The 19,597-nt window shown below is 55.3% G+C and overlaps 2 protein-coding genes across 7 annotated transcripts in view; both read right to left on the bottom strand.

Annotated features, from left to right (window-relative positions):
• The window catches only part of PRKD2 (protein kinase D2), a 30,471-nt gene extending 18,974 nt beyond the window's left edge, over positions 1-11,497 (bottom strand). Inside the window, exons 1-6 of one of the 2 annotated variants that reach the window (XM_067720972.1) lie at positions 11,310-11,497; positions 10,603-11,022; positions 8,268-8,406; positions 4,804-4,935; positions 1,637-1,791; positions 1,300-1,522 (exon numbers count right to left, since the gene is read on the bottom strand). In XM_067720972.1, coding sequence (XP_067577073.1) covers positions 1,300-1,522; positions 1,637-1,791; positions 4,804-4,935; positions 8,268-8,406; positions 10,603-10,842 — 889 coding nt within the window. In that variant the 5' untranslated portion in view covers positions 10,843-11,022; positions 11,310-11,497. Of the gene's footprint in view, positions 1-1,299; positions 1,523-1,636; positions 1,792-2,359; positions 4,296-4,803; positions 4,936-8,267; positions 8,407-10,602; positions 11,023-11,309 lie in introns of those variants that run through there. The other variant, XM_067720973.1, reaches the window with a different exon arrangement.
• Positions 11,498-11,560: 63 nt separating this feature from the next.
• Positions 11,561-19,597, bottom strand: part of STRN4 (striatin 4) — a 28,281-nt gene continuing 20,244 nt past the window's right edge. For 3 of the 5 annotated variants that reach the window (XR_010939326.1, XR_010939328.1, XR_010939329.1), the window contains exons 12-18: positions 19,338-19,459; positions 17,979-18,149; positions 17,685-17,825; positions 17,133-17,231; positions 16,868-16,954; positions 15,326-15,561; positions 14,304-15,071 (exon numbers count right to left, since the gene is read on the bottom strand). Coding sequence is in view for 1 of the 5 variants with exons in the window: in XM_067720975.1 (XP_067577076.1) it covers positions 15,392-15,561; positions 16,868-16,954; positions 17,133-17,231; positions 17,685-17,825; positions 17,979-18,149; positions 19,338-19,459 (790 nt within the window). In the remaining 4 variants the exon portion in view is untranslated. Of the gene's footprint in view, positions 11,682-14,303; positions 15,562-16,867; positions 16,955-17,132; positions 17,232-17,684; positions 17,826-17,978; positions 18,150-19,337; positions 19,460-19,597 lie in introns of those variants that run through there. The other 2 variants (XR_010939327.1, XM_067720975.1) reach the window with 2 other exon arrangements.

Raw genomic sequence — 19,597 nt, 5'->3', positions numbered from 1 at the left:
TAGAGTGTAATCGCATGTAACATTCTATGATTCTAGACTTCAGGCTTTTGAGGGCGGGGTTTCTCAACCTTTGGCACTATGAACATTTTGGGCTGGAAAATTCCTTGTTGTGGCGGGTTGTTCTGAACATCATAGGATTTTTAGCAGCATCCCCGATCTCTACCCATCTGATGCCAGTAGCACCAGCCCCATATGACAAACAAAAATGTTTCCAGACATTGACAAACATCCCCCCTTGGGCAAAACTGTCCTTGGTTGAGAACCATTGTTTGGTTGAGAAGTTTGAAGACTCCGAGGTTCTGGGCTGCTATACATCAAAGATCCTGGAATTCTATGAAAACTTATTTTGCTAAGGTCCTTATGATTCTAGATTTCTAAGACTGCAGAGTCTGATGTCCAAGTTTCTAGAACTCTACACATCTATGCTTCTACAGTTCTACAGTTCTAGACTGCTAAGATTCTTTGATGTCTGAGGTTTTAAGGTTTTATGTGTCTAAACTCTAGAATTCGGTGACCCTACAGTTCTATGATTCTAGACTTCTAAGCCTGTAGAATCTGAGAGTTCCAAAGTTCTTGGGTTCTGTACACCCAGGAATCTAGAACTTAATGTTTCTATGGTTCTTCAGCTGTAGACATCTAAGATGCTAGAATTTGACTGTTCTGATGAATTCTAGAATTGGATGGCTCTAACCTTTTTATGGATCTAGACTTCTGGTATTTCCGAATTTGATCGTTCAAAGTTCTGGGATCTTAGATTTCTAGGACTCCAGAATTTGATGGTTTCAAGGCTATATGATTCTAGACTTCTAAGACTCAAATGTTTTGCTTCTAGGTTTCTATTCTTCTCAATTCCTATGGTTTTAAAGTTCTAACATTCTGAGAATCTATAATTTGATGGTTCTAATATTTATGAGTCTAAAGTTCTATGATTCTTTTTGCTGAATCCTATGATCTAGAATTCTTGGAACTTATGTTTCTAAGGTTCTCTGATTCAAGAATTCTCAAGTTCTAAGGTTTTAGAATTCCATGCTAAGTATCATATGCATCTAGATTTCTTAGGTGCTAGGATTCCAAGTTTCTAATGACTGAGGTTCTAGGATTCCAGAATTCCAAAGGTTCTAGAACTTCAGGATTCAGGGCACTCCCTTTCCAAGGCCCTGTGCTTCTAAGGATCAGAACAGAGATTTTTGTTTCCTGCCACAAGCCCAGCTGAGATCCTAAGCCTCAGTGTGTCTGTGTGATGGGGGGTGTTCTGACTCTGTCCCTCGCCACCCCCCAACGTGGGGGGCCCCCGCTGACCTTTGCACTGCAGGCCCTGGCGAAAGAGGCCCTTGAGCAGTTTCTTGCAAGCCTGGCAGACGGTGGGCCGCGTGTAGCTGTGGATGAGGAAGGTGTGTGGCACCTTGACCTTGGACAGCAGCATCTTGTCCAGCTCGATCGGGCGACCGGTGTAGGATGAGACAGAAGATGAGGAGGACGAGGATGTGGGGCGGCGAGGGATGAGCTCGGTGGTGCTACGGCTCTATCAGATGGCAAGGTGGAAAGGGACACCTCAGCGCATCGTCCCTGCGCCTGGACCTCATCAACCCCCAACCACCACCCCTCCCCACCCCTCCCCACTCCCCCAGCTGCTCACCAGCTCATCAGTCATGCTGAGGAGGGACTCAGAGGTGCCGAGGCGCACCGAATGGCCACTGGCCAGAGACGTGGACGATAGGCGTCGCTTGCGGGCCCCACTGCAGTTGTTGGGGATGCTGAAGGCGCAGCGTTTGTGGTAGTTCAGTCCGCAGCCTGTGTGGGGCGCCCGACGGTCAGAGACATAGCCTCCACCTGACCTGGGCACTGAAGCTCAGCTCCCCCCACCACGCGCCCCTCCCCCCCTTCGCCACCTTCTCCTTTTCTGAGGATCTGGAACACAGCACGTCCCTCAGGATGCCTCTTCCTAGTGTAATTAACGTCAGCGGAACACTACAAAACCCAATTCAGGCAGAACAGCTAATGGCTGAGAGCCTTCAGGAATAAAGGTTTGGGGAACTCCCTGACGGTCCAGTGGTTAGGATCCCGCGCTTTCGGTGAGGCCAAAAAAAAAAAACAGGAATAAAGTTTTGGGCCACCCCAACAGACAAAATACCATGAGCAGGTGAGGTGCTGGCTGAGGGCAAAGGGAATATGGACCAGGCAGTGGAGAAGGCAGAGAAGGAAGCCACAGCCACGTGCCCAGTTGCAGCCGTGAGGACAGTCATAGTATCTCTTCCTTACTTTGTTATGAATATGTGCATACACCAAATATTTTTGTTTTCTTCCCTCTTCTACCCCCTTATCATCTAACATAAGATATTAATAATAATTAACTTTATACCGTGATATTTGTTACGGGATATCAAAGGAGAAGACGGAATATCACACAAGGACATCGTCTTATGGGGAAAGAGCATTTTTCAGTTGTACTCGGGATGGTTGTATCATATCATGTGGAAGTGTGACTTTGTTCTTTCTTTTCTTTTCTATTTTTAATCCTTGACCACGAAAGAGTCAGGCTCAGCTTGTCATTTCCTACTGGACTTCCTGAATGCTTCTCCATACATCTCTGGTGATTCCAAATGATTCCAGGATCTCTTTCTGGAGTAAAGAATGTTCCTCCAGCCTTTGGAAGCTTCCTTCGGACATTTTATGAAGATTGTCTTCTGGCAGCCGGCCTCTTATAGACTTTCCTGTGCAGTAATTCCTCATCATAGGCACTGTCTCAAATGCACAATGTCATGCTGCAGAGGCAAGCTTGGGGATTGCTGTTGCTGCTACGAGGAGAGTTTCAGGATGGCAAATTGCACACAGGAACCATATCCCAGTTTTGGCCTTTAATCACTCACATGCCTCACAGAATTTCAGAATCTCATCTATGGTTCCTGTTATGAGTATCAAGGTAGAATCAAACTCCCGTAGGAAGGCGTCAATGGCATAAAGTACAGGCATAAAGTATTGGAACCCTATGAACTTGGACCATCATCTGTGATGCTGGGCCGATGAAGTCCATTCGGAGAATGGCCATTAGAACTTGGTGATACCAGGTTTGCTCCACGACAACAGTTACATAAACCAAGACTTCAAGAGTTGGATATGGCATGTGGACGATGGCAATATCGATAGCAGCTTTGAATGCAGTAAATTGGTGTTTTGCAGGCCTGACACAGCTATTATCCCTAGAGTCCTTAAATAATGCCACAAGTATATTTAACTTTTTTTTTTTTCCGTGCCGTGCGGCATGTGGGGATCTTAGTTCCCTGACCAGGGATTGAACCCGCACCCCCTGCAGTGGAAGCACAAAGTCTTAACCACTGGACCACCAGGGAAGTCCTCCACAAGTATATTTAGGGCTGCATGATAACAATCCCAGTCGATGCTGTGGGTCATCTGGAACACAAGGTATCAGGGACTCCGGATTTCTACAGGAGCATGATAGCCACAAAGCTGGAGATCCTTAGGCAATGGAACATCTGAGAATACGCCTCTAATAGTGGAGCACACTGAACAACAATGGAGATGCAGGTCGTCATCATATAATGGATGGTCTTCATCTGCTGTGTGTAGAGCAGAGCCAAGGTGGGTGTGCGGCCTTCCTCTGCAGGGGAGGCGTGATCTCAGCATTCCCCCTCAGAAGCATCAAAGACGGGAACAGTGAACCTGTGAATCCTGACACTTGGGCTTAACCTTGAGACATCTTGTCTCAAAGGAACACACTGTGTTCCTTTATTTTTTTAAAGTATGATTTAGGGAGACGTGTATGGGTGCCTGTTATAGACTGAATGTTTGTGTTCTCCCCAAATTCATATGTTGAAGCCCTAACCTTCAGTGTGACTGTATTTGGAGATGGGGCCTTTAAGGAGGTAATTAAGGTTAAATGAGGCCATAAGGATGGGGCCCTGATCAGTGGGATTGGGGTCCTTATAAACGGAAGAGACATGAAAAATCGCTCTCTCTCCACGTGCTATGTGAGCACAGGAGGAGATGGTGGCCATCTGCAAGCTAGGAAGAGAGCCCTCACCAGGAACCATATCTTGTCAGAACCCAGATCTTGTTTACGCCACCCAGCCCGTGATCTTTCGTTAGGACAGCCCTAGCAGACGGAAGTGCCAAGTTGCCAACAGTTGGACTCTGATAGCTTTATGTGTCACATCCCCAGTTATTCAAACGATAATCTGCGTGTTGCTGTGAAGGTATCTGGAGATGTGATTCAAGTCCACAATCAGTTGACTTTAAGTGACGGAGATCATCCTAGTTAATCTGGGTGGGCCTGTTTCAGTCAGTTGAAAGGCTTAAAGAGCCGAGCTGAGATTTCCGAGCTGGAGAGCAGCTTCATCTCCTGCCTGTTCTCCCTGACGACCCGCCCTGCGGATTTCAGAGTGGCCAGCGCCCACAATCCTGTAAGCCAATTCCTTCCAAAAATCCCTTAACATATGCCTCCCTACAGGCTCCGTTTCTCCGGTTGATCCCTGACTGATATAGGCTCCGCCCTCTTCCCCATCACCCCTGTTCTCCCCCAAAGCTCTGCCCCTTACCACTCCCTCGGAGCTCCACCTCCCAGTCCCCACCCCCAAATGGAGCCCCACCCAGACCCCGCCCTCCACCCAAGCTCCGCCTCCTGTGCCCACCTCCAGTTCCTTCCCCAAGCCCTGCCTCTGGGCGCTCACCTCTCCCTCCGAACCCCACCTCTTAGGCCCCACCTCCTGGCCCTGAGCTCCAGCCCGGCCCCGCCCTCACGCCCACAACCTACCTCCTGGCCCCGCCTCCAGCCCCTCCGCCTCTCACCTTCACACTTGAGGCCCTGGCGCACTAGGCCGAAGAGCATCTCTCCGCAGTGGTCGCAGAAGGCAGGCGCTCGGTAGGAGTGCACCGTGAGGGCGTGCGGGCGGATCTGGAAGTCCTCGAAGGTGGCCGAAGCTGCAGGCAGCAGGGAGGGGCGGATGGTTGAATCGGGACCAGCGGTGGCCATTTCACCCTCCGCATTCCCGGGTTTCACACAGCCCTGTCAACTGCAATGTTTGATCTTTCCTTCAATCATTTACTCGCATCCTACATTTCATTCGACCTGGGTTCAAATCCCAGCTCCACCATTGGCCAAAACACCTATGTGCCTATGCCAGGGACCAGGGAGGGGGAATGGGGAATTGTTTAATGGGCACAGATTTCCAGTTTTGCAAGATGAAAACAGTTCTGGAGGTTGGTTACACAACATTGTGAATGTAATTAACACTACTGAACACTAGACTTTGAATATGGTTAAGATGGTAATTTTATGTTGCATATATTTTATCACAATTAAAAAATTTTTAATTAAAAAACACAGATAGGGCTTCTCTGGTGGCACAGTGGTTAAGAATCCGCCTGCCAAAAAAAAAAAAAAGACAAAAGACCTGGAAAAGGTAAGGGTCTGGACCATGCAGGTGTCTAGGGAAGAACATGCCCAGTAACATAATAGTATCGCCTTATAGTTCTTTTTTTCAAAATTTATTTTGATGAATGTTCCGCTTACACTTTTTTATTTCTATTTTTGAAAACTAATTAATTTATTATAATTTTTGGCTGAGTTGGGTCTTCATTGCTGCACGCGGGCTTTCTCTAGTTGCAGCGAGCGGGGGCTACTCTTCGTTGCAGTGCGTGGGCTTCTCATTGCAGTGACTTCTTTTTTTGTGGAGGACGGGCTTTAGGCCCGCGGGCTCAATAGTTGTGGCTCGAGGGATCAGTTGCTCTGCAGCATGTGGGATCTTCCCGGACCAGGGCTCGAACCCGTGTCCCCTGCTTTGGCAGGCGGATTCTTAACCACTGCACCATCAGGGAAGTCCCTATGGTTCTTTTCTATGGGTTAAATGAATATATGGAAAGCTTTTTTTTTTTTTTGGCCACGCGACGCGGCTTATGGGATTTTAGTTCCCCGACCAGGGATCGAAACGGGGCCCTCAGCAGTGAGAGCACGGAGTCTTAACCACTGAACCGTCAGGGAATTCCCGGAAAGCTCTTAAAACAGTACCTGGCTCAGAGAAAATGCTCAATAAATGTTAGCTATTATTTTAAAGTTTCATTTTTGGACTAAATCTTGTTCCTCTCCCCACCCCCATCCCCCCCAATTTCTGTCTAATATTAAGCTATTTTTCTTAGTATTATGCAATGGAGAGGGGACTCTGTTCTATGTGCCAAGCACTGTTTACACATGCAGGATAAAGCTCTGAACAAGAGAGTTTCACCACTCTTAGAGATCTGACATTCTTCTGAGGAGAGGGAAAAGATACATCAAACAAACAAACAAACAAACAAACAAGGATATTTCTGACAATGAGGAAATGGCAGTTAAGCTGAGATCCAAATAACAAGAAGGTGCTAGCTATGAGAAGACAGGACAGGGTCGGGGGTGGGGGAGAAGGACAGCAAGTGCAAAGGCCCTGAGGTGGGAGGGAGCTTGATTTCTTCAAGGGACAGAGGGCAGACAAGATGGTTGGAACAAAGAAAATAAGAAGGACAGTGTTAAGAGATGAATTTGGGGAATTGGCAGGGCCCAGGTCATGGACAGCCTTGAGGCCACGTTGAGGAGTTTGCATTTTGTTCCGAGGGTAATGCAGAGTAAGGGGAGGATTCTGAGCAGTGGAGTGTCATGAGCTGACTTAGGTGCTACTGCAATAGTCTGGGCAGGAGGTGATGGTGGCTTGGATCAGTGGAGGGAGGAAAGAAATAGATTCAGGATGAGTGAGACCAGTAGGTTTGAGGATGGACCAAGTGAAGGGGTGAGAGAAAAAGAGGAGCCAGGGGTGGCCCAAAGTTTGGGGCATGAGCACCTGGGTGAATGGTGATACCCTTCACCAAGCTGGAGAATACTGTGGGAAGAGCAGGTTTAGAAGGGCGAAATCAAGATTTCTGTCTTGGACAGGCTGTATCTGAGAGGCCTGGAGCTGCCGAGTAAAAGCGTCAGGGAGACAGCTGCAGGAACAAGACTTGGGTTTGGGGAGAGACCAGGATGAAGATAAAAATCCAAGGGTGGCAAGCCTATATGAGGGACGTAAATCCAAACTTCTTCTTTTTTTAATGATTTATGCTCTTTATTTATTGGCTGCGTTGGGCCTTCGTTGCTGCGCGTGGGCTTCCTCTAGTTGAGGCGAGAGGGGGCTACTCTTTGTTGCGGTGCGCGGGCTTCTCATTGCGGTGGCTTCCTTGTTGTGGAGCACGGGCTCTAGGCTCCCAGGTTTCAGTAGTTGCGGCACGTGGGCTCAGCAGTTATGGCTCGCGGGTTCTAGAGCGCAGGCTCAGTAGTTGTGACGCACGGGCTTAGTTGCTCTGCAGCATGTGGGATCTTCCCGGACCAGGGATCGAACCGGTGTCCCCTGCATTGGCAGGAGGATTCTTAACCACTGCACCACCAGGGAAGTCCCGTTAATCCAAACTTCTAACTGTCATCCATCCATCTATCCAACAAATTTTACGGAGCATTGCAGTACTCCGGGTGGGGGTGGGGGGCAGGGGAGGACATACAGCCATGAGTAAGGTACCTCCTACCCCCCTACCCTACCCTCCTGAAGGAACCAAGGGCTAAAGAGTCCTCTAAGTGCTGAGAGCTTGCCCACCCATCAAATGGGAATGGCCAGTGGGTGGACTAGATTTTGGCTGAAAATACAGGTACCCGGGTTTCATCTCATGCTGCAGAGTCTGATTTAATTTAGCATTTCATTGGGAGGAGGCACAGGCAGCAAAACATTTTTAACTTTACATCAAAGTGTAACGTAGGTCTAGGAAAGGACATATCAGAAATGCACAGCTTAATGAATTGTCAAACTGTACACGCCCATGTCACCAGCATTCTGATGGATAAATGGAAGTTTAAACCATTGTGCCCCCCACCCAACTCCAGCTGCCAAAAAGGTACCCACTCTCTTGGCTTCTAACAAAATAGCGTAATTGTCTTTGTGCTTCGTAAATGGAATGATACAATATGTAGTCTGATGTCTAGCTTCTGTCCCTCAGCATTAGGTGTGAGATTCATCCGCGTTGCCGTGGATGGTTTATGTTCAGTGCGGTGCGAATTCCACAATGTGCAGGCACCACACCTACCCATTCCGTAACGGTGGTTTGTAAAAAGCTCCCGCGGTGATTCTAATTTGCAGCCAAGGCTTAGAACCGCTGGTCCCTAACTTTAAGAACTAAGTTTCTGGGCCCACCTCCCCTCCCCCTCCTCCCGATGCCCCGCCCCCGCTCGAGGCTCCGCCCCTAGGCCCGCCTCGGCCTCTCACCCGACAGTACCACCTCCACCAGGTCGCCCTCCTGGATGTCTCCGGCAGAGCGCACCAACTGCAGGAGGTTGGCCGACGTGGGGTCATGTTTGAAGAGCAGGATCTTGTCGTAAAGGCCATAGAAGCCACACTCGGGGAACTGAGGAGCGGGAGAAGGAGGTGGTGACGGAAAAGCTCAAAGCAGCGGTCTGGAACCCTCCCAGGGCAGGGCCGGCTGTTTCCCCCGGAAACTCAGAGACCCCGCAGCCCCTCGCTTCCTGCCCGCTCCCTCCCAAGCCCAGCTCGAGCTGAGCCGGGCAGGGTGCCAGGGCCCCAGGTGTGCTGGGAGCGAGCGCTGGCCAGAGTTTGAGAGAGTGGCTCTGGGAGCGTGGGCACCTAGAATCTTCTGGAGATGGACGGGGGTAGGGCTGAGTGAGCATCCCTTCCCTTATCTCCCCACCACCTCCCGCTCCCCCTCACCCCCAGCTTCCTTCCTGGAACTGTTGTTGTCCCTGTTACCTGGCTCCAGGCCCAGCACTGGGGCTGGGCGATCTGGAAGGAGGGGATTTAGGACTCCTAGTTTGTGGGGGAGGGGGGTGTGGAAAGGCTAGGGCTCAAGGGAGCTGGAAACTGGCACGGTGTCCCCCACCCAATGCCTCAAGGACCCAGGTGTCCCGGTCCCTAGCTTGGGGAGGCGGGGCAGGAAATGAAACCTGGTAGAACAGAAAGTGAAACCGCCCAGGTGGAGCCACTGGAAGGAAGGAAAGGGGCCCTACCACACCTGGACGGGGTGGGGAGGGGGGCAGAAAATAAAACTGCGGTGAGGCCTGAGGCGGTAGGCTGAGGACTTGAGCATCGGATAAAGAACTTCACCCAGGGGACAATCATGCCCTCTCCCCTGCCTGTTTTCCCAAGGAGCAGGCTAAGTGTGCGAGCTGGGCCTGCTAGTTTTGGGGTTTGGGGTAGGTGGCAAAGGAAGCTCTATCTGTTCTTGTTGCTGGGAGAGGGTCCACAGGTGGCCAGGACTGCCAGGGTCCTGACTGCCTTGGAGGTCTTTCTCTAAGCTTCAGTTTCCTTGTCTGTAAAATGGGGGAGTTGGCCCAGTTCCTAATGTTTTGTCTGCAGCCCAAAGAATTCATTCCCAGGAATCTAAGAAGATCCTACAATTTGGGTATTTTGGGATTCCAGCATGCTCACATTATAGGATTATACATTCTAGATTCCAACAAATTATCATGATAAGTTTTAGGATTTTAATAATCTAGATTAGTAGTAGTCTAATATTTTAAAGTTCTAGGAATCTGCTAAACTAGGGTTCTAATATTTGAATATCTTAGCATGAAAGGATTTCAGCGACCCAGCATTCCAGAATTCTAACATTTTTACGCTCTAGGAGTCTAACAACGATGGAATCAAATATTCCAACATTTTAATGTTTTAGTATTTCAACAACCTCGGGTTCTAATGTTTGAACACTTTAATATCAGAGGAGTTCAGTTACCTAGCAGTTGCATATTCCAACAATTTAGAATTCTAACATTTTAACACTTTTACAGTCCAAAATTCCAACAGCAGAGTAGCCCACTATTCCAATTTTTTTTTTAATTCTAACTTTTAACATTCTAGAATCCAAGCATTGCGTCCCACCTGATTTCCCCTTGCCGTGCTCCCCCAGGCCCCAACCCCAGTGACCCTCGTGTCCAAAGCGAAGAGTGGGGTGGGACTGGGGAAGGTTCGTTTTCACAGACTAGCATTAGAGCCGGGGGGTGGGGGGACACTGATCAGGAGAGGGGACAGACACCTCAGAGCCTCTGGACTGTGAAGAGGCGCACCTGCCCCTCCACACACGCTCAAGCCTGGGGGAGGGCAGAGATTGGACTCTGAGACCTCACTTGCCCCTGGCAGCTACTGCAGGCACCCACACCCACACATGTCACTTGATCGCCACGGCCAGCCTGGCTTCAGTTTCTACTGTTTCCACCAAATGGGAGGCCGGGGATAGGCCTGGACAGGGAGGTCCCCCGACATCTGCTGCTCCCACCTGCCCCTTCCTCTCGGCTCCTACACCTCACCCGTCCCTCCCTTCCTCCATGCTGTCTGCAGCAAACAACAACATCCAGGGACATGCAATTTGGGGAGGCCTCTGGGGCACCCCACCCCTGACCAGGCCTCTCTCAAAGGAGTGGTGGGGTGAGGAGGCAACTGGGGGCCAATGCCCCCCCCCCTCAGTCGCCCAAGGCTTATCCCCCTTCTCTCCCTCTTCCTTATATACTGGGCTGGAGATCGCCTCTGCCAGCACCTCCCCACTCTTCCAGACCTCTCCTCAAGCTAGGTGAGGGGAACCCTGTGCCCTCACCTTCTGGTCAACGATGGAGCAAGCCAGCTGCTTCACGTGGGCCAGCTCGGAGGCGGTGGGCAACAGCACGAACTCGCGGGTCAGCCCGATCTGGATGTGGAAGGACACCCCCGAGCCCGGCGCCGGGACATGGGACAGCAGCGGTGGCGGAGCCTGCAGTTCCAAGCTGCCAGAGGGCGGAGGAGACCCCGGCCCGGGAAAGCCCGGGAGTCCGGCGGGATGGGAGGGTGCGGCGGCCATAGGGCGAGGCCCGGGACCCGCCGCCCGGCGCCCACCCGGGATCAGGCTGCAGGAGCCTGAGCAGGGAGGCTCAGGTCCCTGGATCCGAGGTATCTTGTTAGCTGGTGGTAGGAGCGCGGGGATCCCGGGGATCCGAGAAGAGAATCCTGGCAGGTTGAGGGAACTCGAGGAGGTGGGACCCTGGGAAGTTAGAGAAAAGGAATCTCGTGGATCAGACGCCCGCCCGGAGATTAAGGGATCACAGACGATCAGAAAGGAGAAATCTAATGGTTTGGGCGGCCCAGCGATTGGGAGATTCCAAGAAATCAAAAAAGAAAATCTAGTAGGCCGGGGTCACAGGGATCAGAAGAGCCCAGGATCCAAAGGCTCGCTGGAGAAAGAAGGGATTGGAAAAGGAGCAGGTGGGGCCAAGAATCCAGTGGCTGTAAGAAGAGGATCCACATAAGAAGGGAGCTCGAGGGATTCACCAGATCTTGGGGTGGAGAGCAGGAGTCTCTGAGTCGGGGATCGAATGGATCCCAGGGATCCGACGGCGGGCCTGGGAATGGGCAGAGGGATTCCGAGGGCTGGGGTGCTAAGGCGGGAATCTCACGGGTCTCGGCAGTTGGAGAAAAATTCGGTCGGGGGCCGCGGAGAAGGGGGTGTTACCGGCGGCAGTGGGGTGGCGGGGGGTGGGAGGGAAGGGAGGGTCGTCCGGCGCCGGGCGCCGGTGGCTCTTTTTCCCACTCCAAAGTTTAATTCGGCGGCTGCGGCCCAGGAGGAAGTGTCCGGAGTGACAGTTCAGTCGGCCAATCGGTGCCGGCCTCGGTGACGTCAAGAGGGCGGAGCCTGACGAGGGCCTGCGGGCGGAAGAGTAGGGCGGGCTTAGCGCCTCCGAGTTGGGGCGGCACCTCCCGCTCCCGGGTCTGGGGACCCGGGGGTGGGAGATGCGGGGAAGGGAGGCGAGACTGATTCCTTCCCACCTCACACCCAAATCTGGAAAACTGACTTTTCCCTGAGCTGGAGAGGGAGGGGCAAGCCACCCTCACCCCCACCACAGGTCGCGAGGCCGGGGCTGAGGAGGCGTCTGGCCCTTTAAGGAAGGGGGCCGTCTCGCCTGGCCTGCATCCGGCGCCCACCGCTGGGGAAAGGGTGGGAGGCGGTGTCAGGTCTGGCCCGCTCTCCGGGCCGGGCCTGCCTCTTCCCAGGGCGTCAGCACGCCCGCCCCCTCCCCCCACTCCCGAGCCCATTACACAGGTGGGAAGACCGAGAGACCTCCAGATGGGCAGAGGTCCTTGCCTCAGGTCTGTCTCCAGCGACCTTGGCCAAAGTGCCAGGAGCAAACTGCAGAGGCCAGGGCTGGGTTACCCGCGCGCGGAGAGAGTCAGGCACAGGGCAGGTGGAGAAGGGGTGTAGTTTCCTTCCATCAGCTCCCCACTCCACCCCAGTGTTTAGGAGGGTGAAGAGCCAAAGAAAAGCCTCGGGGTGCCTGGAAGGACCATAGCGACCAGGGAGGACCACACATCCACACCACTTCATAGATGGAGAGCACATAGTTCTCCTGGGGAAGTGTGCACATGTCTGTCTCTGTGTGACTTTAGGTTGGTGACCTACCCCCTCTGAGCCTGTTTCTCTTTTAGATGGGACAATAATAGGACTGACCCCAGAGGGTCTTTGTGGGGATTAATGAGATGGTTTAAGGGTGCCTACAACACAGCAGAAGCTCAGTAATGGTGACTGGCTATAATGCGCTGAGATAAAGGGGTGGGCACCTCAGGCACTCAGGTGTTTGTGGGTGGGTTTGTTCATATAGTCTTTCAGCAAGTATGGATTGAGGCCCTAATATGTGCTAGGCCTGTCATAAAACACCTCTTCCAGGACCAATTCCAACTTGGTTTCTCCTCCCTAGCTAATAATGAGTGGCTACCATTTAGTTTACATACAGGAAGCTGAACCCTCAGAGAGGCAAAATGACTTGTCCAAGATTGCCAAGCGAGTAGCTACCACCCACTGGCTTCACTGAGGGGCCAAGGCCTGGCTGAGCCCCAGAGGCATCCCAATAGAGATGGGCCACCGCCGCCTAGACTCCCGACCAGCAGGGCTGGGTAGCGGGGATGAGGAACTCACGATGAGCCCACATTCCTGGTAAAGGGCTGTTGGGGGTAGCTGAGGTCGGCACAGTAGCAAATCTGTCACCACATCCGGGGGCTGGCTGGGGCTGGGGAAGGAAGTCTGAGGCTGGAGCGAAACCCTAAACCACCACCTGGGGAAGCGGCACAGAGCCCAGAGGGATGAGGGGGCAGTGAGGCCACATGGTACCCATAGCTGGGCTCCTGTCAGCCTCACCTGATGGCCATCTGCCCACCTGTGCCCTTTGTCCAGACCAGCAGACGACCACCATGGTGAAATCCTAACGTGAGTGTGCACTTCTCAGGCCTTCCTCCTTCCTCAAGTGTTCATGGGGCCCTGACAGGAGCCAGGCCCTGTTCTGGGCACTGGGGTGCAGCCTTTGATAAGCCAGGAGGTGGGCATTACTGAAAGGCTCACTTTACAGGGGAGGCTGAGGCCCAAGGAGGTGCCAGGACTTGCCCAAGGACCTCTGGCTGGTAGGCAAAGAGGCCTCATAGCAAGCAGAGGGAGTCACAAGGGACTGGATACCAATTCTGATTTGTATCCTGCTGGGCCCTGAGCAAGCTCCTCGAGCCCCCGCCTCCATCTCTCGTCCTTTGTAACGTGTGCATAATGCTGCGCTCCCCTTCTTGAGGTTGTGGGGACCTAGTGAAATGGCACGTGAAGAGCTCTGAGGGCACAGCCGACTACTGTGATTCAGCCACCGCAGAGAAGGGAGAAGGGAATGGCATGTCCCAGGGTCTCCCTTCCTTCCCACTCCATGCAGGCCCAGGCGTGGGGCAGGGAGAGAAGGGGGGCGTTCAGTTTTCTGGATTAGCACTTTGGCCTCACTACCAACCATCACACAGGGGGCGGGGGGGATGAGGAGCTGAACCGTCACATTGTTTCATCTGCTAGTCAGGGCTCTGCTGTAGCCCCTGGGGAGGGAGCGCTTAGGGACAGAAAGGAGGGGCACAGGGAGATTCGGTCCTTGCCCCCACTTCCGTCCCGCCACCCACACCCCACCCAAGATCTGGGCCCCTCTCTGCACCCCCGCCCTACCACGAAACCCCAACCCATCACATCCCGTCGCCAAGCTCCACCCACCCCTGGCAGAGCCAGTCACTCCTCCCCGCGAGTCCCTGGTCCCCTCAGTAGTCAGCACCGCCGCCCATCTTACTCCAAAGGGTTTATTGAGACAAGGTTCACAGGCAAGACCAGGGCAGAGGGGATGGGGCTTATAAACAGGAACCTGGAAGGGGGCCTGAGAGCACAGGGTGGAACCCAAAAACGAGAGTGAAATAAATAGAGGAAGAGAGTGGAGGGTCAGGAGAGGAGACGGACAGACTATCACACAGTGATAACAACATGGGTGGGGGTGGGGCTCCATTAAAATCCCATTTATTTATACAGATATACAGGGAGTTACGGGGGACCCGAGGGACCCCACTCCACCCTCCATGCGCCACAGAGGGGCAAGAGAAGGCCACCTCTCCCCATGGGTGACCCCACGGGGGTTTGGGGGGCTGCCCTTGGAGGAGTGTTGGGGGGAGGTAGGGGTGGGCACCTCCCCCGAGGGCATCACCAGCTCCCCAGGCAGTTACTGGCCCTGGCGGCGTTGGGTAGTGTCTGGAAAGCTGTGCTGAGGAACTGGAGGGGAGGGGGTTTACTGGGTGCGCTCCGGGGCGGGCCAGGCCCGCACCTCCACAGAGGACAGCCCAGCCTGCAGCTGGCTCCAGGGCCCCGGCAGACCCAGAGCAGGGGCATTGGGGGCTCCTCCCGGCACAGCTCCCACCCGGATCCAGGGAGGTGGAAAGGAGGGGTCAGGGGTTCAAAGAGAGAACCTGGCACCTTCTGGCGTCTTGGAAAAGCTAATCCCTAAGGACACCCAGCCCTGGCTGTACAGCCCCTGCAGAGAAGGCAGCTCAGAGACCTGGAGTGGGTGTCAGGGTGAAGAGAAAATTCCCAGAGACCATCCTGGAGGGCGATTCCTGAAGGAGGCCACGCCCCGGCGGGATGCCCGGGGGAAGGACGGGCCGAGGGGAGGGCCTCCTGGGGAAAGGGCCAGTTAGCACCACCAGGCTCCAAGGCAGGCAGGAAGAAGCCAGGCCTTGGGGCCTACAGACCAAGGCTGGAGTCACCTATGGGGGGCAGAAGGGAGGGGAGACTGGACCACGACCTCCAGGGTGCAAGAGGCCAGGCAGCTCCAGCCCCTCCTCTGAATGCCCAGGGGCTACCTTGGCAATTCTCACAGGGCATCCTGACTAGGATTTCGGGTCTTGGCACCCTCTGGAAATGCCAGGCGAAGGGGTGTTTGTGAGGGCCCCATCGGGGGTGAGGATGCAGGGGGCTTCTGCCCTCCCAAGCCAAGCCTCCCTCCCATCTGGCCCCTCACCTCAGTCCCACCTGCCCAGCCCCGCTCCCCAGCCAGCGTGGCGGCCTGGGCGGGGCCAGGTGGGCATCATACGAAGACCTTGGCCAGGGCGTCGGCGCCCGCGCTGGCGATGAGGGCCTTGCTGGGGTGGCAGGCGACAGCATGGATGGCCTCCTCGTGCTTCTTGCGGTGGGCTGTGATCTCCTGAACGCATGTCTTATTGTCCAGGCTCCACAGACGCAGGGAGCAGTCGTGGCCTGTGCAGATGTGGGAGCAGCCGTGGCCATCACCCAGCAGCTCCGGGTCCCCCTGCCTCCTTGCCCAGACCTGCTCCCCGAACCTGGCCTCATCCGAAGGCCTGGGAGTTGGGTGGGGCTCGCTCCTCTGCCCAGTTGCCTCCAGATGCCCAGCGTGAAGGACTGCCCTTCTGACCAGCCTATCATCCAGCCATCTAGGCACCGAGTGTTCACTGAGCACCTACTGTGTCCTGCACTTGGGGGCGTGGTGAACAAAACAGGCAAATCTCCCTGCCCCTGTGGTGCTGCGTCCCAGTGTGTGAGACAGTAAACAAGAGAACAGGATAAACGAGGTCAGGTGGTCACAAGTGCTGTGAGCACAAGTCAGTCAGTGTGAGGACCGTGTGGCCCAGGGGGTAGGGCAGGGGGAAGAACCTTCCAGGCAGCGGGGACAGCCAGGGGCAGGTCCTGAAGACTGACAGCCTGAGCAGGCAGGCGGGGGGTGGGGGGAAGTAGACTGCGCCAGGCCTTGGGGCCATGAGCCACTGCGGGGAGACCGCCGGACTTAGGCGTTACCGGGATCTGGTGGGCTGCAGTGGGGGGACCTGGGCCCTGTACTGAATTTTTGCCTGGGCCTGATCTCACTGACTGTTCCCTCAACCGGCGTCCTCCCTGGAGACAGCTGTAGCACCGTCCTGGGCCACCCCCGCCCTCCACTGCCACTGCTCACGCCTGTGTGTGCACTCGCTTGCCGACACCCCGGGGCAGGCTCGGTCTGGTCAGGCCTCTGTAACCGCCAGCGCACACCCTTCACCCCCTGGGGAGCTTCAGCCCCTTCTCCATCCACCCAAGTCCCAGCCCATCCCGTTGAGGTGCAGCTCCACACTCACTGGGGCTCAGTGCCTTTATCCACAGACAGCAGGTGCACCAAATGCTAAAATTTCTCGTGGGGACCGAGAGTCAGATAAACCTGAACTTCAATTCCTGCAACCCTGTGGGCTGTGACCAAGTGAAATGACTTCTCTAGCCCCAGTCACCACATCCGTGGAGTGGGAATAACAGTACCAACCTCATTCAAATCCAATGAGATGATGTGGGAGAGGGCCTACAGTGGGCTCCGGTGCACAGTGCTTTGCTGTCCCCATTCCAGCCACAGAGGGGCTCCAGGCCCCTGCTCGGACAGCACTCCCACCAGCTCCCCACCCTCAGGGAGCCCCCGGAGTACTCCCTCGGGACCAGAGCCTGGGTCTCTTCCTCTTCCTCTCCCCAGCCTGCCAGGAAAGGCACACGCCCTCACTCCTTAGGAGCCAGGAGGCTCCCGACTTACTTCCTGACATCAGGAATGCGCCATTGGGGTCCACGGCTAGGCAGGTGACTGCATCCAGGTGGGCAACCATGGAGTGCACGGATCTCCCTGAAGGGAGAGAGGTGGGCAGCAGGTTACTTTCCACTCTGCGCCTTGCTGGGAAGGTGAAGGGGCTAGAAGGGACACAGCCTTCAATGTGGGCACCAGGAGGTCTGCCATCTGAGCCTGGTCGACCCCTGCTCCCCCTGAGCACACGTGAAGGGGGGCCAGGAAGGTTGGGCCTCACCTGTCCGGTTGTCCAGGAAGCGGATGCCTCTGTCGTCATGGGCGGTGATGGTGAGGGGCTGGCTTGGATGACTCACCACCTGGTTGATCTGGGTTGGGCCTGACAGGAAAAACGAGGGAGAGGGGAAGAGGTCAAGGGTGGGAGGCAATCAGGGAGACCGGGACAAAGATAAGAGGAGAACCACCATCCCATGCCCATCCTCTGCTTAGACAGCGAGCAGGGCCGGGCACTCCGGCTGCTCCCTCCTGGGCCCCGTGCTTCATCTGTGCAATGGACACTGCATGGCCTCGGGGCGAGCAGGAGGGATGACAAACACGAAGACGGTCCTTCTGCTCCACCAAGTGGCCCATGGGCGAGTCCCTCGTGATGTCTCTCCAGTCAGCCCTCCTGAGCACACTGTGCCGTCCATAATGGCAGTGACCGGGACCTGATCTCCGTCCCTCTCAGAACCCCCAAGGGGGCAGGGTAGCCACTTTCCGTTGACTGGGCAGCAGGTCACCAAAGCCACAGGAGAAACTGGGGCCCTGGAGGCATTCCTGGGGCCTCCCTTACCGCTGTTTCCCCGGGAGTCCAGTGTGAGGAGGGCACTGCCAGCCTCCAGGTCATACAGGACGGTGTCGCCAGAGCGGAAGGAGGCCACAATGTGGGCAGGCTCGGTGCTGGTGAAGGCCACTGAGGTGGGGGTCCCATGATCTGAAGGCGGAGGGGGAGAGAAGGCTGCCTAACGGCCCTGCTCTTCCCTGGGCACGGGGGGACGGGAGGCGACCCTCCTCTGGGGGCCTCCGTCTGTACGGCTCCTGTGCCACCTGTCAGGGTCCCGCATGCCCCCATGTCCCCCCCACTCACCGCTCGCTGTGGGGAAGGTACAGAGGCAGGTTGGGCTGCTGCTGCTGGGGTCCCAGATGCGGACGGTGCCGTCGGCAGAGCAGGAGGCCAGGCGCTGGGAGGTGGGACTGAAGGCCAGGCCCCACACTGCATCCCTGTGGCCCTCCAGGACGTGGCTCAACACGCTCGGGTCTGGACCCGCCAGAGGGAGAGAAGGGCTGCGTCAGGGCCGCCGGCCCCGGCCCCAGCCGCGACAGCCCTGGAGCACCAGTTCTGCCGAGACGCAGGCACTGAGCTCGAGCTGCCCTTTCGTCTGGCTTCGTCTCCAAATCCTCACGCCTGCTCTGACCGCTAGCTGTTCTGTGAAGCTTTCAGGGCCCTGAAGGCGCCGCAGAGTGGAAGCTCCAGAAGGTGGGGATTTCCTTGTTCCCTGCTGTCCCCGCAGGCCCGCGATAGTGCCTGGCACAAAGCCGCTGCTCGAGATACCTTTTAGGACTTAGTTAAGGGGATGAGGGACAAGGGTGGCTCTGTGGCCCTGGGACCCTTTGCAGCCTGGCCCCTGTGGGTCAGCCCCACCCTCGGTCCCTGCGGTGTTTTCTGCCCAAGAGCACGGCCTTGTCCGGTCTCTCCAAAACCCTCTGGTCGTTCCCACCATTGCCTCCCTGGTCACTCGAGTCCACACAGGGTGCTCTGGCTGGGTCCTGCTGACAGCCGACGTGTGACAACTTGCTTAGCCTAGAGCAGATACTGCCTGGGACTGACCCTTGACCTCTGAAAGGGTGAGACCATTCTTCAGAAAACAGTATACATTCTCTGAGAGGAGACACAGACCTCTAAACTCTGCCATGACAGCCTGTTGTACGGAGCCACGTGTGCGATCCAAAGGGTTATCAGAAGAGGCGTCAGAGGGCAGGGACACGGAACAGATGTTGACAGTCTGGTCACTTCTCCACTTAATCTTAAAGGTGGCCCAAGGATACAGCCAAACTCCCTACAGCCTGGCCCAGCTAGAGTCTCCGTCTCACCTGCTCTACCTGCTCGTCGCTGGCTCCCTCCGCTTGACCACGCAGACGTGGGCAGAGCTGAGCACAGAGGGCTGCCAAGGCCCACCACGCCTTCGCCCAGGCTGGTCCCCGGCCCCAAAGCTCAACCCCAATCAGCTCCTCTGCGAAACGCTCCCCCACCGCCCCCGCTGCTGCCTCTTCTTGTCCTACCCTCGGGCACGTGCTGAATCGCCCTGGCCCGTGCTTCACCAGACCGGGAGCCCTTGGCAATGCCGACCCCCAGTACCCAGTGTGAAGCCTGGGGGCTGCGGGAACCAAGAGGCCCCGGTGGCAGGTGGGTGGGGGAAAGGAAGGCAGGGGAGGGAGCTGTCCTCACCGTAACCGTCGTATGGGTCCATGTTGAGGTCTGGAATCTTCCAGCTATGGATGCGGGCATCTGCCCCACCGCTGTAACAGTATTCACTGTGGCTGCCCATGGCTACTGCCAACACGGGGCCCCTGGAGGATACCAAGTTGGGTGAAGCGGGGAGATGAAAAACTCCAGGCTCCCCCTCCCCCACGGGACCCTGAAGTGCTCCACTAGCATTTTTCAAGGCTGGCAAAAAGGAATCCAGCATCTGGACCTCTGGTGGTACC

The sequence above is a fragment of the Pseudorca crassidens genome, chromosome 20, assembly GCF_039906515.1.
Source record: "Pseudorca crassidens isolate mPseCra1 chromosome 20, mPseCra1.hap1, whole genome shotgun sequence".
NCBI classification, from domain to species: Eukaryota; Metazoa; Chordata; class Mammalia; order Artiodactyla; family Delphinidae; genus Pseudorca; species Pseudorca crassidens.
Note: the sequence above shows the minus strand (reverse complement) of the source record. Positions and strands in the feature narration are given on the sequence as shown.